We start from the raw sequence: 15,172 nt of genomic DNA on the forward strand, positions 1-15,172 counted from the left end.
TGGCATCTGAAAACAATTGGCAATTCCCATTCTTGAAACGGTGTTTTTAGTAATTGACGTTTTTGTCCTTCGAAGTACAGAAGCAAACTTTGAATAGGAGTCAAAGCATCCTAGTTATTTCCCATGACTTCTTTCATTTCTTCTATGTGTCTGTCTTTCTGTCTCTGCCTGCCCGTCTCTTTCTCTCTAACAGCCCCTTTGAACCAGCTGATGCGCTGTCTTCGGAAATACCAATCCCGGACTCCCAGTCCCCTCCTTCATTCTGTCCCCAGTGAAATAGTGTTTGATTTTGAGCCTGGCCCAGTGTTCAGAGGTAGTTGGGCTCTTCTTTCTTGTTTTCACCCAAACAAAATAAGTAAAACCACAGATGCTGTTTGTGCCTCACCCTCACACCGTGTGTATGTAAGTGTGTGAGTTTATCAAAACACCTCTGTTTTTTGCTTGGCCTGGCTGGAATGCTTTGAATGTGCTTTCCACACATATTCACTTTCACGTTTATATGCTTGAAGATGACTGTAAAGTCTGACTTAAATCTTCTAAAGCAAGGAATTTCATAGTTGAGGTATTTATATGGACCAAGACGTAATTTCTTCTAAACAGAGGTCCTTGGATTGCATTGCATTGCAGTGATTTTAAAGACATGTCCTTAACTTAGAATTTCCTTGACTGCTCAATTTAAGTCAGTTCAGTGCTTTAACACTTTTATGTATTTAATAATCTTTATTTTGAAAAGTAATCTAGGAAATCAAATGTGAATTACAAACATTTCCATTGATATCTTGTCAGGTCTTAAGCTTTTCACACAATGTGCCATGTCAACTTTCCACAAGAAATGTATTTTGAGGATTTTTTTTTTTTTATACTACACTGGGGCCCTGGATGGTTTAGAGTATATCATTTTTATTTAGTACATATCCAGTGAAACAATGCTTGCTTGTGTCCTGAACAATGCAAAATAATACTTTTTCATTTTCACACGTCACTGACTCTTCAGTAATTCAGGCCTAAAGCTGTCAATGGATCTGTTTTATTGCACAAAATCCCCATTGGGATTTCATATGCTGGAAAAACCTACTGTTAAGTTATAGCATGAAATAAAAATATTTGTGTATCTATGTATACATGTAGAAATGAATAGTCAAGTGCATGTAGCGTAGTTTTCAAATGCTACCACCTTGGCTGTTTCAAAGACTTTTGTTGCAGAACGTATCAAGAACACTAAAATTGTTCCAGAAATTTTTGCATGGAGAGGGGTATAAAGAGGCAAGCAAACTGTGTACAGAATGGAATACATTAAATACAGCTTAGGAGTCCATGCTAATGACTTAAGTCCAGTATTATCTAAAGTATTGCATGGTACTGACAACTTGGAAAACAGGTCCACTGATGTTATTATGGACAGATTAACTGTAATGTCCTACCCTGTGCTATAACCAGATCCACTAAAGAGTAAATGTTCTGCTAGTGCTGCTATATCTCAGTATAAAAATTTAAGTACGAGATTCCAGTTACTTCCGAAGGAGACATAAAGTGTTCCCTTTAATATCTTAAAGTACAATTTTAAGAGAAAATCTGTAAGCCAATAGAATTTTGGAAAAAAGTTCTTATTCTGGGAACATCATACATTTAATTTTGATTTTTTTTTTGTTTTCAGACAAATAATGTCGTAAAAGCACAATAATATAGTGACATAAAATGAAATTGACAGAGAATAGGAACAAAGGTTCCTCCATTAGGTCACTGGCTTCCATCTGCTTCTAAGTTTCATTAGGTACCCAGTATGCATTATTGTTGCTTTAACATGGGGAAAAGTTCAAGAATGCTGCATTCCATTTTTGATAGTATAATGTGCTTCCACTTCTAAACATATGGATTTTAGCTCAATGAAGGAAAGCAGTGATGGATAGATACAATCTGGTAAATTAGCACATAGAGGGGCTGAGCACAAGCAACAGTCACAAAAGCTTCAAAATGGATTTTGAATTCAAGTTGGCATTAGGAGTCGTCTTTGCAGGTAGGAAAGGGGGTTGTGAAATAATAGGAGGAGGAGTACTGTCCTTCACCACTGATGTTAGAGAAAGTACTGGAATGTTGGAGGCCTTGTACAATGACATACATCATTTATCAGAGCAGGGTGAATTTAATTAACAGTTGACCCTATTTTATGTCCTTTGGACTAAGAGAGGATCAGCATAAACTTGCTAATTAAGGTGTACTTTAAAAAGCAATGTCCAGTTTAAGTGCTCTATTTGTAAAGAGGCACTGGGGCCCTGAAACACAGCTCTGTGATTTTTCTATGAAGTTTTGTTTAGACAATATATATGTTAGAGATAAACTGTTCTAATTTGGATTTATTAGAATATGCCTCAAATAGGTAGATTGAGCACTTGTTCCTTTGTAAGCCTTTCTGCAGTCTAATATCTACTTTTAGATAAAAGCTCTTTACTAACAGATAGCTTTAAAACAGCCAAATGGTTTTGAGGTGGCACTTGAAGACTCAGCTAGAAAACATGTTGTTTTTTTTTTTGTATTCTGTTTTGATTCCAAAATACAGTATCTCAGTTATTTATTGGGTCCCTAAAACGTTAGCTACAAGAAATCTGAGAGGCAGCTGCAGCTAACTAAATGCTACTACTTGTCAAAGAGGCTGGCGGAATTAAAAACAACAAAACATTTTTTTTTCTTGTTAAACATTATCCCTCTAATTCAAGAACAAAAGGCTGAGGACTAGATGATACACAGGAACATTTGCTATAGACTCGTCTCTTTCTGTTACCTAAGACTTGAGCTAATCTAGTATTAATACAATATTCCTGAGTGTATGTTTGTTCCTTCTTAACATTTACATTGATGTTTGGAGATACTGCATCTTAAACAAAATTCTTGCACCTGACACCAGTTGCGTTCTTGTAAAAAAGAACGATTCTTAAAGATAAAAATTATCTGTTCTGAAATTTAGGTTCAACTGCAGGTTTGTCTGCAACACCTCCTGCATCTTTGCCTGGGTCACTTACCAATGTGAAAGCATTACAGAAATCACCGGGCCCCCAGCGGGAAAGGAAATCATCCTCATCCTCAGAAGACAGAAATAGAATGGTAAGATGAGTTATTTTCACACGCAGTACACAGTGTGGTATACTCATAGCATAGAAATACCACGCATCCTCATAGTACAGAAATACCACACATCCGTGTTTTTCTCAGTTTTCTTTCATCATAGCCACGTGAATTATTTTCAAGATGATTATATAATGGTCAAGGATTTTAAACCAGTAAATAATGGAATATTGAAATCATGAGACTAGTATATAAATCATCAGCTGTGTTCACTTTTCCTCCATTGCACCCAAGTGTCTGGGTGCACTTTATATTATAATGCCAGTTTCCCTTCAAAGATTATCTTAATCTTTTTCTCACCATGTTTCACGAACAGTGAAGTTCTCGAATGAGTCAAATTTAACAATGGATAAAATGACTGCGTTCTTTTAATTCAGAGTTCAACCTTATGACTGAGTAAGAATTGAAAAATTCATAAATGAGACCTTCCCTTTGGGAGGAAATTCTCCATTTTTTTTACTGGTTTTAATTCTGCCCGAAATCTGTGGCAAGTATTTCCTGTCAGGAAATTACTTGTATACAAGTATGCTGAGGTTTTGAATATACCTAATTTGAAATGTCACTTGCAGTATTTGGAGAAAAAATATTTTAATTGCATGAAGTTTTGATACCGAATCTTTAATAAAGGGCGTATTTTAACAAGCATTAATTGTTGCTTTTTCTTCTTTTTTTCTTTTTATTATTTGTGTAAATATGTAAAGAAAACCCTTGGTCGACGAGATTCAAGTGATGATTGGGAAATACCAGATGGGCAGATCACAGTTGGACAAAGGATAGGATCTGGATCATTTGGAACAGTCTACAAAGGAAAGTGGCATGGTACGTGGCTCCCAGTGCAAACAGTTGCTTTTAAGCAAGTGGCATTGCCTGCTGGGGGCCACTCAGCTGAAAAGCAGCTCTACAGAAAAAGATCTGTAAGTCCTCGTGGATGCCAGCTTGAACATGATTAAGCAACGTGGCCTTGTCACAAAGAAGGTTAATGGTGTCTTGGGCTGCATTATAGACAAAGCATTACCAGAAGGTGGAGGGAGGTGATCCTTCCCCTCTACCTCATTACTGGTGAGACTGCACCTGGAGTGGCAGTTCCAGTTCTCCCCACTACAAGAGAGATGTGGACATATACTGGAGAGACTCCAGCAAAGGCCCTCTGCTATGAAGAAAGGCTGAGAGCTGGGACTCTTAAGCCTGGAGAAGGGAAGACTCATTTAATATATATATTAAAATGCCTGAAGTAAGGCTAGAAGGAGGATGGACTCAGGCTCTTTTCAGTGGTGCCCAGTGACTGGGTCAGAGGCAGTGGCTGCCAACTCAAACAAAAGAGGCTCTGAGCATGAGGAAACGCTTCATTGCAGCGAGGATGACCAAACACTGCCACAGGTTGCCCAGAGAGTTTGTGGAGACTCCCTCTTTGGATATGCTCAAAAGCATTCTGGGCATTGCCCTGTGTGTACAGCTATAGGTGGTGCCTGCTTGAGCAGCAGGGTCGGGTCACATAGCCCCAAGAGGTCCCAACAAACCTCAACCATTCTGTGACCTATGAATGCTATTTAAATCTAAGAATCATGGGTTAAGTAAGTTACATTAGAGCTTAATCAGTGCAGAAACTTGACTCCTGTGTGTTCTTCAGAAGTAATTATTAGGGTAAAGATGAAACATAATTACTAGAAAGGCTGAAGTAGCCACCTCACTATGCCAGAATCTCAAATGTATGAGTATACAGAAAGTTTAGATGTGGCTAGAATTTCTCAGAGTAAAATAAGAATAATACTTATACATGTTTACAGAATATATACTTATTTTAATATAGCAGTGGTTTATTTCACTAAAGCTACAAAACAGAGTCTAAATATTTCTGATTTTTCTATATAGCATTTTCTCAATTGAGGAAACTGTGTCAATGATACTTACTAAAGATTGCTATTTTGAAGGTGACGTGGCAGTGAAAATGTTGAATGTTACAGCACCCACACCTCAACAGTTACAGGCTTTCAAAAATGAAGTAGGAGTGCTCAGGTAAGAATATTTGTGGTATGAAATAATCTGTGTAGATTTATGTTTCTGTAATGATTGAGCTTCACATTTCCATTACATCGCAGTGGTCTTATTTCTTAATTATGATAATTTGGGTAGAAAATACAACTTACTATTTTAAAACATTTCTTTATTATCCACTGCTTTGTATCCATGTGTGTTTGTCTGTAGACTGATGTTACTGAGTATATGGTATATCCAAGCACTCAAGACAAGTCTGTGTTTTACTGTTGTAGTACCCACAGGACAGTCAAACTTACGCATGAACTTTCAGACCTTTGCTCTCTTCCAAGTTTTGAGATTGAAGGAGAGTATAACTGATTGTTCTTTTCCAGCCATAGCTCTGCCCGTGTTTTCCATTGTTTTGTAGCAGCATTGACTCATCCTTGATTTATTATTTTTTTTTTAAATGTCTATTTCATAGTCACTTCTTGATTTTCTCTTGTTTAGTGCTTGTAATTTCTTAGGTAAAGTATTTGTCTTGCATTCAGTTCTGAACAGAGAATCTATCAATGCTATATCATATTTATTGGGGAAGAGCATTAGCATCCAATTACAATCTTGAGCATAATTTTGTTTTAAGAAGCAAAATAGAAAGGAGTTTTTTGGCTTTGGTAAATTCACGAGTTGGGATGGATGCCTGTCCTGGAGAAGGGTCCACAGTAAAATGCATGGTGAAGCTCTGAAGTCTATAGCTGTGGTAACAAGCTTGCAGGAGTATGCTGTCTTGAAGAGGTGTGCATATTTTTGGTCTCATACCTGAAGTCTGGCCTTTGAAGTCCATGGTGCTATCCTTTGACCCAGCCAAGCCATTTATATTTGTCAGTGCATTTTCCATTATGCTTCATCAGTACTTTCTTAGCTTTGAGGTAAAATTTGCAAGAAAGCACTGATTTTTGTTCACTCAGCAGTTAGTCTCAGCATCACTTGACAAATCCTTGCACCTGAAAAAGGCCCAGTCACATAGGTTAGAACTGTCGTAGCCTGCATTGGTAGGGGACAAACAAGTTTGCATGGCAGGCTCTTCTGTTAGTTTTTTAATATAAGAAAATATGGAACGCTTTGTCATCAGCTGCACAGCATGCAGACTTAAAAAGCTGCCACATGTTTTAAGCTTGGTCTGTCAGGTTTCATCAGGCAGTGAGCAAACTGCTTGCAGTACTGTGCTGTGTTGGAAGAAGACTGTCTTTTTCCTCAGCCTCTGGAAAAGCTGGCTAAGACTGCAGAGATCACTTTTTTTGTGATCTCTATTTGACGTGTTTGAAGGGATCTAGTTCTTCTTGATATCCATTTGGTGACACTAAGAATGTGATTGGCTTTTCCTGGAACAGGATCAGGATAAACTTTTGCATTTTAGAATATATCACTAGACTGTTTCAGGCCTTGAATCTACTGGGATATCTGCTGAGATCATCTTCTTAGGACTCTCTTTTAAGAAGTTTTAATGTCTGGAGTTGCTGCTTCTTTGAAAGAGGTTTGATTTAATCTGGCCAAATCTCTGGTGAACTTAAGTCTATTCTAGCACTGTTTAGAAACAACTTCATTGAGAATATCTTGACTGTAGTGAGATACAGTTTTCACATCTATCTCCATCCTTATTTGTATGCTGGCTCCACACAGAGAGTAAAATGTTGTTATCAAACAAAGTACTAATTAAAAATGAAGTCTTGCCAAAAAGGCGTGTTGTTGGTGTCCGTGAGTCTGAAATTTCATTTTGAATGTCTTCCTGATGGGCAGCAACATCTCATAGCTGAACTAGTGTTACATATGCTGAGACCTGCCTTCAAGCAGTCACTGTCCCTTGTAGACTTAGTTGGCACCTTCTGAACATTTCTGTTCTAAGCTGCTTTCAAAATCAAGAAGAAGCAGTGCTTGCTCCAAAATAGCTATTCCGTGTTGATAGAATAAAGACTAAAGACTGCAATCATTCACTGGGCTCAATATAGAAACAGATTATCCTAAGGAGATAAGACTGACCAAGAACTTCAATTTGGAAAGATGTGTTTAGTTCTGTCTGGTTCTTGTTGTTTGTTTGCTTTTCATCAATTTCCTCCTGAGTTTTATATATATGACATACATATATGTGATTTTATTTTTTTTCAACAGGAAAACACGGCATGTGAATATCCTACTTTTTATGGGTTATTCAACAAAACCTCAGTTGGCTATTGTTACACAGTGGTGTGAGGGGTCCAGTTTATATCACCATCTGCACATAATTGAGACCAAATTTGAAATGATCAAACTAATTGATATTGCACGACAGACTGCACAAGGCATGGAGTAAGTATCGTATGATTTGTTTGCAGATGATTGTTGGGACCCTGTCCACATACTTCCTTCATTCTAGGCTGTCTGCTCAGTCTACAAGCCCAGAATCTTGCATTAATCAAAGTATTTGGTGAAGTGTTTAGATCAGTGGAATAGAGTTTTTGTGCTCTTTTTTCTGGAACATAGAGAAATATGTGGCATCAAGTAATATGGTCTCTGAAAACAAAATGAAAGTTTAAGCACACTGCAATTATCTTTAACCTTGTGAGCAAAGATTTCTGCCCAAGTCTTTATGGTCTTCACAGTGCAAACAGTCTTAGGATAGGAGATAAGACCCAGTTTAAAAAAGAAACACCGAGTGAACGAAAGGGTAGAATGAAACACAAAATGAGGCTCTTCCAGCAGGTGTATGCCACTGATTGATTAAACAGAGCCAAGGGAGACTCGCTGCCTAATTTAGACTTTGTCTATGCTGTGAGGCAGGTGCTCTTATGCTGGAACTCTTCATGTATTTATCTGACATGCAGTTTGGGGAATCTCTTTCCCAGTCCTGTGCTAAGGAGCAGTCAGCTTCTTTCATGGGGGACAGAGGCTGGGAAGCACTTATAGGTGCCACAATTTGGAAATACCTTGCCTGAGGTTGAGACTATCCCACAAAGTATCATGACAGTCACCTTCAAGGCTAGGAAGCAGAGCCTTCAACATGTCAAAAACTAGTGAAATTCTTTTGGTTTGATTCTGAATATTGACTTCATCAACTGAAAATCAGAAATTGGTGTGTAATTTGTTTCATTCTTCAGTAGGACCAGGGTTAAGCTGGAAATCTAAGCTTTACTTTGTTTTTGTTTTCTCCTGTGAGTGTTGCAGGAACTGATGTGGGTACTGAAGCTTTCATGCCAAAAGTGTGCAGTTTGAATATCTGCAGAATTTGTTTCAGTAACACAATAAACTTTGAGCTGTTGATTAGTGGAATGACATCTAACGTACCCAATCTGTCATGTTCCTTTTCAGTTACTTGCATGCCAAGTCGATCATCCACAGAGACCTCAAGAGTAATAGTATCCTTTTTCAGAGATGGGATTGTAGAACTAGCATTCCTGGCTGTTTTTTTTTCCTGCCAGAAATGTTCTTATTGAAGAGAACAGCTCTTCATGCGTGATTATTTGTTGAGTTGAAATTTGGTTGAGGAGGTGTAATATGATTATTAGAAAAGTAATGCTTACATTAATCTGTTAAAAAGAACATGATTCCTGTAGAAAGAATACATTTAATATAATGGGCTGTGGGTTTTGGAATGTGACATGATTAATCTTTTCATTTTACTTTTAAATATTCTTTTCTTTTGTAAAAACATATTTTGTTGTCTGTACATTGTTTTGTTTGACCACTAATGTATAGCAGAATTTCTTGATTTTCTTCTGCAGCATGCCAATAAACTATTGTAAGCAAGATACTGAAAGCAATTTCAAACTTCTGTTGGGAGCTATTGCATGTTTACAATGCCTTTGCCTGTTGAACATCTGACAAATACTACTCTTAATTGCCAACATAGCTTATACAACTAGCTGGCTCAGCTTGTGCCTGCCTGATGCCAGCAGGCACAGGTAACCCGTTGAACCCCATTTGTGCTGGTGATTGGGGGCTGCAATTATTCCTCATGAACAGGTAATTCCCAGTGAGTGTGAGTCACAGACTTGTATTGACTTAAGTCCCTGTATGCTGCTGTGATTCCAAGAACGTGGCAAGGTTTGCTGTAGATTCAGAAAGATTTTTTTACATTGTTGATTTCTGCCTGTGATGAAAGATTTCACCAGTTTGACTAGTGGAGTATTTGCAGCTTCTAGTATTCGAGCACCTGGCATTTAAAGTCATCTGGGACGTAGTCTGTTCAACACCAGCCCAGTCATTACGTGTATAACCCTGAACTACCATAATCCATTATCCCAACTGCTTAGAGCCTGTGCCGTATGATAACTGTATTTAATGATGATGAATGGTTAAAACTGTTGCATTTGAAAGTGCACATTTGTAGCCGTTAATTGTTTCTTGTAGGAAAGGACCAGTGTGGTTTGTTTGCTTTCCCTTAACATTTATCCCTTAGATATTTTTCTTCATGAAGACCTCACAGTAAAAATAGGTGACTTTGGTCTGGCTACAGTGAAATCACGATGGAGTGGATCTCATCAATTTGAACAGTTATCTGGATCGATTCTGTGGATGGTAAGTAAAGGGGAAGCGGTATATTCATTGTAAGTGATCTCATTGCCTTTGGCCAAGCTTTATAACACTATCCTTTCCGTGCAAGGACACATGCAAGCCATCTGAGGCTGGAAAGACCAAAAATATGTGGTACTAAATAAGTTCTTGTCAATTTTTCTTAAACTATATGTTTTCCAGTACTCAGCAAAAAAAACTTCAGTGTCTACTTTCATTATTCTGAGGGCTGAACTGACAGGACAGTTTTGTGTAAGGAAAGAGGGCACAATCAATCCAGGGCTGAGGAAGATGTTCTATCATAGTTCAATAAGGGGATCACCAAATTAAAAAGAACCAATGGACTCGTGTCAGCAGACACTTTTGTAGAACCCAGTGATGTGGACTCTAATACAGAAACCCAGCCATGAGAGGGAGGCCTTAAATCTGTTATACTCTGGAAATGTCCATATCATGTTCCCGCTATGCAAGGTACAGTCTGACACGGTGAAATAAAACCTAATTGTTTCCTTTTATGATACAGGCACCAGAAGTGATCAGGATGCAAGACAAAAACCCATATAGCTTTCAGTCAGATGTGTATGCGTTTGGGATTGTGCTTTATGAACTGATGACGGGACAGTTACCATACTCCAACATCAACAACAGGGACCAGGTAAAGAGAGCATGGGCTTGGGAAGGGACTGCCTTTAGTCAGCAGTGGCCTGAACCAGACTGATGTAGCTCTGTGAAGTGACTGTTCTGTTGTTTTGTGTATTTCATTTATTGGTTGACTCTGATGTTCTGAGATGACGTTTCTACATTATTGTTTTTTTTTTTTAGATCTGCCTCAGCCACACAGCACCAATTTACGCACTTTTCTTGTGTTGGTTTCTTTTTTTTTTTTCTTCTTCAAGTATAGATTTTCAGATTCTAAGCTGGTTGCCAGGATACTTATTAGGTAGAGAGCAGGTTACTTAATAGTAGTTTAGTTTAGAATAGTTCTGCAAAGGAGAAATAATTCTCCCTATGTTCAGTTTTTCCTTTCTTTTTTTGCCTCCTGAATTGCACTGAATAATAGTTGAGGAACGGGACTGACAAAATGGATTTAACTGAATGCTTTATATTTATTTCAATCTTGAGAAATGCATGCACCATCTAATTGAATTTCAGGGTATCAGCATTTCTCAAAGTCTCCTTGATGAAGCATATGACTTTCCAGAGTGAATCCTGTAAGAAGATTACTTATTTGTGAACAAATCTTCTATAAGTTTAATGATACTCCACACCTATTACATGTTTCAGTAGGCTAGATGTGTTTGCGAAGGCTTGTCTGATTTATTATTTCTCTGTCTAATCTGAAAATAAGATCTATGCATCAAGACCTTTGGTGTAAACTATTCCTTAGCTGCCTAGTGATGTATTTCTGTTTTATCTGTGTCCACATCCCTTGTTTTTTCACTGTCAGTACTTGAGAATTGCAACCATAGCAACATTCATGTGTGAATGCCATTTTATAAGGCTGCTTCCATGTTTGCCAGAACACTTCATTCCAATTCATCAGATTTGGAGCGACTCCCTTTTTTCTTTTCTCTTCTTCTTTTTTCTTTTTCTTTTTTTTTTCCCCTTTTAAACAAAGGGAAGCATTGAGATTCCTGGCTTACATGGTTGTAACCTTCTAGAAGCAATTTTCATTTTACCTTTTGAGTCATGAACCCAATGATATGGGTACCTGCAGTTAAGAGCTGCAGTTAAGTACCTGCTATATGACAATGATTCTGAGTGCAGCAAGGTAAGGGATGAGGTAGAAAAATCTTCTACTATTGAAGTTTGCTCTGATACTTGGGAATTCCTGAAGAAACCATATGGGAGATCTGTTCTCTCTTAATGCAAACACAGATGCATCTGAATCAGAAAGTTGAAAAAGAACTATAGTAGTGTTGGTATCAACAGCATATATAGCTTGCTTGAGATGTGTTTTTTGGTGGTGTTTTGTTTTTTTGCCAGTGTCAAGATATGAAATAGTTATACTTTGTTAAAAATAAGGCATAATACACCTGCTGGCTCTGTCTCACTGTTCAGAAAAGGTAGTGATTATCTCATGCAGCATGAATGGATCTTTGAGAAGCTGGTTTGAAAGGGCTTTTTAGTGTCAGCATGACTGTAACACTCAAACTGCATTAGTTTTTACCTTGGCTTGACATGACGATGTTTGGTGAGTTCTTAATGTGTCCAAAAGAACACGAACCAAATTTGTTTTCCTGCTTGCTATTAATTTACTTCATTCTGTGCTTAAATTTTATCCTTAGGTGAAATGTAAGTCTTCTGCGTTAGTTACTGTAAAAAATGTAAAGCCTGTGTCTACCTGAAATGTCAAATAGGCCAGTAATACTTAGTTTTTGCAGAGGAGTGGCAGTGTAGAAGGTCGGGGCTTTTTATTTTTTAATATCTTAAGTTTCTTAAAATACCTTTCAGCATGAACTTGCGGTTTACTTTCCTAGAATCACAAAACCATAGAACGGCTTATGTTGGAAGGGACCTTACAGGCCGCCCAGCCCCAACCCCCTGCCATGGGCAGGGCTGCCACCCACCAGCTCTGGCTGCCCAGGGCCTCATCCAACCCGGCCCTGAGCACCTCCAAGGATGGAGTGTTCAATGAATAAAAGACTGTTTATTTTTAGGAGCTGTATACCAACCACAGTTGCTTATTCTTGTTTTATAACAGTTTTTGACACCACAGAACAGTTCTTTTGATGGTTATTGCTATAAATAGTAACCATTTAATAGCGTTCATGTTCCTTATCAATCTCCCATAGAAGAGAAGGAGGAGGAGAAGTCTAATTTCTTCTCTGTGCTGAGTAGGTTGGCTCGAACAAACTTGGCCATTTCAATTTCAGGTCCTGTTCCCTGAGAGCAAAAAATTTGTTGGAAATTATTAGTCTAGCAAAAAACGTTCATCTTTGTTGTTGTTGTTCTTACTGTTTACTTTATGAGCTTATCTTCTTCTGTCTTCATCTTTTTTCTTCTCGAAAATAAAGATAATTTTTATGGTGGGACGAGGATATCTATCTCCAGACCTCAGTAAAGTAAGAAGTAACTGTCCAAAAGCTATGAAGAGACTAATGGCAGAATGCTTGAAAAAGAAAAGAGATGAGAGACCTCTTTTTCCACAGGTGAGGAATATTTATCTTTTCTCAGTAGCCTTTACAGCCTGAGTATGAAAAATGAAGATCGCTTATGATTTCACCGATTAGTGCAGGATTTATTTTTAGTGCTACGTAAGATTTCATGAGTCCTAGTTAGTTAGAGCTGTTTAATTAGAAATGTTCATTTACAGTCCAAAATGCAGATATTAATATGACTTACATTTAGCATTTATTTGTTGGAGGAAATTTCCTGGGAAATAGTGAAATTAATGGTTGCAGTTAGACACATGAATTAGAACTTGTTCTCTGAAATCTGTATGCTCCTTTCCTTCATGTCTCCTAGGCTTTATGAGAGGTGGCTGATATTTTTGTGATAAAACTTTATTTATTGTGCCTGCTGAGGAATTAAAAGCTTGGAACTGAAGGCCTTTATTTTGTTTTGAATGTGCCAAAGCACTTTGAAAAGAAAATTGAGCTCCACCTACTGGCTTTTTGGTGAATGGTATTAGGGAGGCAGCTTCCAAAGCTGTTAATTTTCAGCGATGATGAGTGTGGATACTAGCATGTGAAGAAGGAGGCACATAAAGGGTAATGTGTTCCTAATGCTTAAAGAGGAAAGTCAGAATGTCCTTTTAGAGGAGAAAGAGGCAGTTTCTTCACAAAATGTCCTTTTCAGCTTACGAGAATACAAACACCAGAGTGAAATGCACTCATCTATTTTTTAAAGTTTCTATTTAAATTTGTGTATAATTTTTTTTTTCTTTGTTTCGTTAGTTGATGTACTGCCTTTGGTTTTAAGGTATTATAGCAACTTGAAAACCATGGATTCAACTACTTGTTTTCTGTTTGTTTTAGATTCTTGCCTCCATTGAGCTTCTGGCCCGGTCGTTGCCAAAAATTCACCGCAGTGCATCTGAGCCGTCACTAAACCGGGCTGGTTTCCAGACCGAGGATTTTAGTCTGTATGCTTGTGCTTCTCCAAAAACGCCCATCCAAGCAGGGGGATACGGTGGGTTTCCAGTACACTGAAAAGAAATGTGAAAGAATGTGCCTGTTTGCTCGTGTGCTGGTGTGTTCCTGCGTGTGCAACGCATATGTACGTTCTCAGTTCCTACCAGCGACTCTTTAAGGTTTACTGAGGGAATGAAGACTCATTTCCTTACATGGGGCATTGAATGTCCAAGGCACGTGTCTGTGCTGGTAAGGAATGTCTTGGGAACAGCTGGCACGAGAAGAATTAGAAGGTCACTTAGAAGAGAAATGGGGGAAGTCACTTCAAAATAAGCAAAACTCTTCTAAAGATCATTGGCTGTCATTTCCTGGTTTATTGATTAGAATTAGTTACTTAAGAGTATATTTATTGTTAATCTACTCAAAAAAACACATTTTTTTTCCGATTGAGGTCATTATTTATGAGCATAAGGCTTTAGATCTTTTGTTAATAAAGCTACTCGTAAGTGGGAAACAATTGGAGAACTGAACTTAGCTACAAGGCTGAGTGCAGTTTAAACTTCTTGCTGTTAGCAGAATTGAGGAGAAGCACAGCCTCCAAAGAAAGACCTTGGTGATGTGTAACTCTTCTGAAAGTTTTTAAAATAGAGCTGTGTAGAGAATATCTCTTCTTGTAGAGGAGTGGTGGCTTGGTTTTTTGTTGTTGTTGTTGTTGTTGTTTTTTTTTGGAGGGGGTTTTTTGTTTTGGGTTTTTTTTGTTTTAGTTTTTATTTTTTCCTTAATGCTCTGACTTGTCTTAGTTTAGACCATCCCAAAGTGTTCTATTACGTGCAACACAGAAGAAATTCTGAATCTCTGCATTTGCTGAGCTGCAAGAGTATTACTGGCAATGGCCCCTCTGCCTTTCAATTAGCAAGAACTTCACTTTTGAAGTTAGAAAGAAAAAAAAAAATCAAGTCTGGAGCATAACCAAATACTTAACGAGAAAAAAGCTATGAACCCCCGTAGCAGGAGAAGAAAACTTGAAAATTAGTTTTTCTCCTGGAAATCAGTATTATACCATAAATTCTGCTAGGTTGAAATTTTTTAATACTGTTTATAATACTACGGCACATACTTCAGTTCAGTGACTGTTTTTTTCCACTTCCATAGAAAGCTGCTAGTTTGACTAGAACTGAATCAGTTAGACTAGATATCTAACTGAAAAAGCTAGAAACCGTATCAAGATCCTGTCAGCTCACTTGATTTTATTTTTCTCTGGACCATTCCTGTGGAACAGGTGAATCAGAGTACTGGCTCAGGTTACATCAGTTTTGATGTCAGATACGAAAACAAGCAGTAATGTTATTAATGACTGTGTTCTTGCATATTTTGAAATTAATTATGTGGTTTTGTTTGTTTAAAACTGTTAAGCTGTTCATCTTTACTGATTCTTCTGCATCAGAAACAAGCTATTGCTGCTC

At 37.8% G+C, this 15,172-nt stretch overlaps 1 protein-coding gene across 3 annotated transcripts in view; it reads left to right on the plus strand.

Annotated features, from left to right (window-relative positions):
• The window catches only part of BRAF (B-Raf proto-oncogene, serine/threonine kinase), a gene marked incomplete at both ends in the record, with an annotated part of 68,485 nt that extends 54,698 nt beyond the window's left edge, over positions 1 to 13,787 (plus strand). The window contains 10 exons of one of the 3 annotated variants that reach the window (XM_079549520.1): positions 194 to 313; positions 2,960 to 3,096; positions 3,819 to 3,936; positions 5,046 to 5,130; positions 7,255 to 7,431; positions 8,431 to 8,477; positions 9,521 to 9,639; positions 10,157 to 10,288; positions 12,651 to 12,785; positions 13,614 to 13,787. In XM_079549520.1, the coding sequence (XP_079405646.1) occupies positions 194 to 313; positions 2,960 to 3,096; positions 3,819 to 3,936; positions 5,046 to 5,130; positions 7,255 to 7,431; positions 8,431 to 8,477; positions 9,521 to 9,639; positions 10,157 to 10,288; positions 12,651 to 12,785; positions 13,614 to 13,787 (1,244 nt within the window). The remainder of the gene's footprint in view (positions 1 to 193; positions 314 to 2,959; positions 3,097 to 3,818; positions 3,937 to 5,045; positions 5,131 to 7,254; positions 7,432 to 8,430; positions 8,478 to 9,520; positions 9,640 to 10,156; positions 10,289 to 12,650; positions 12,786 to 13,613) is intronic. The other 2 variants (XM_079549521.1, XM_079549522.1) reach the window with 2 other exon arrangements.
• Between the last annotated feature and the right edge of the window lie 1,385 nt (positions 13,788 to 15,172).

The sequence above is a fragment of the Tetrao urogallus genome, assembly GCF_951394365.1.
Source record: "Tetrao urogallus genome assembly, chromosome: 1".
Taxonomy (NCBI): domain Eukaryota; kingdom Metazoa; phylum Chordata; class Aves; order Galliformes; family Phasianidae; genus Tetrao; species Tetrao urogallus.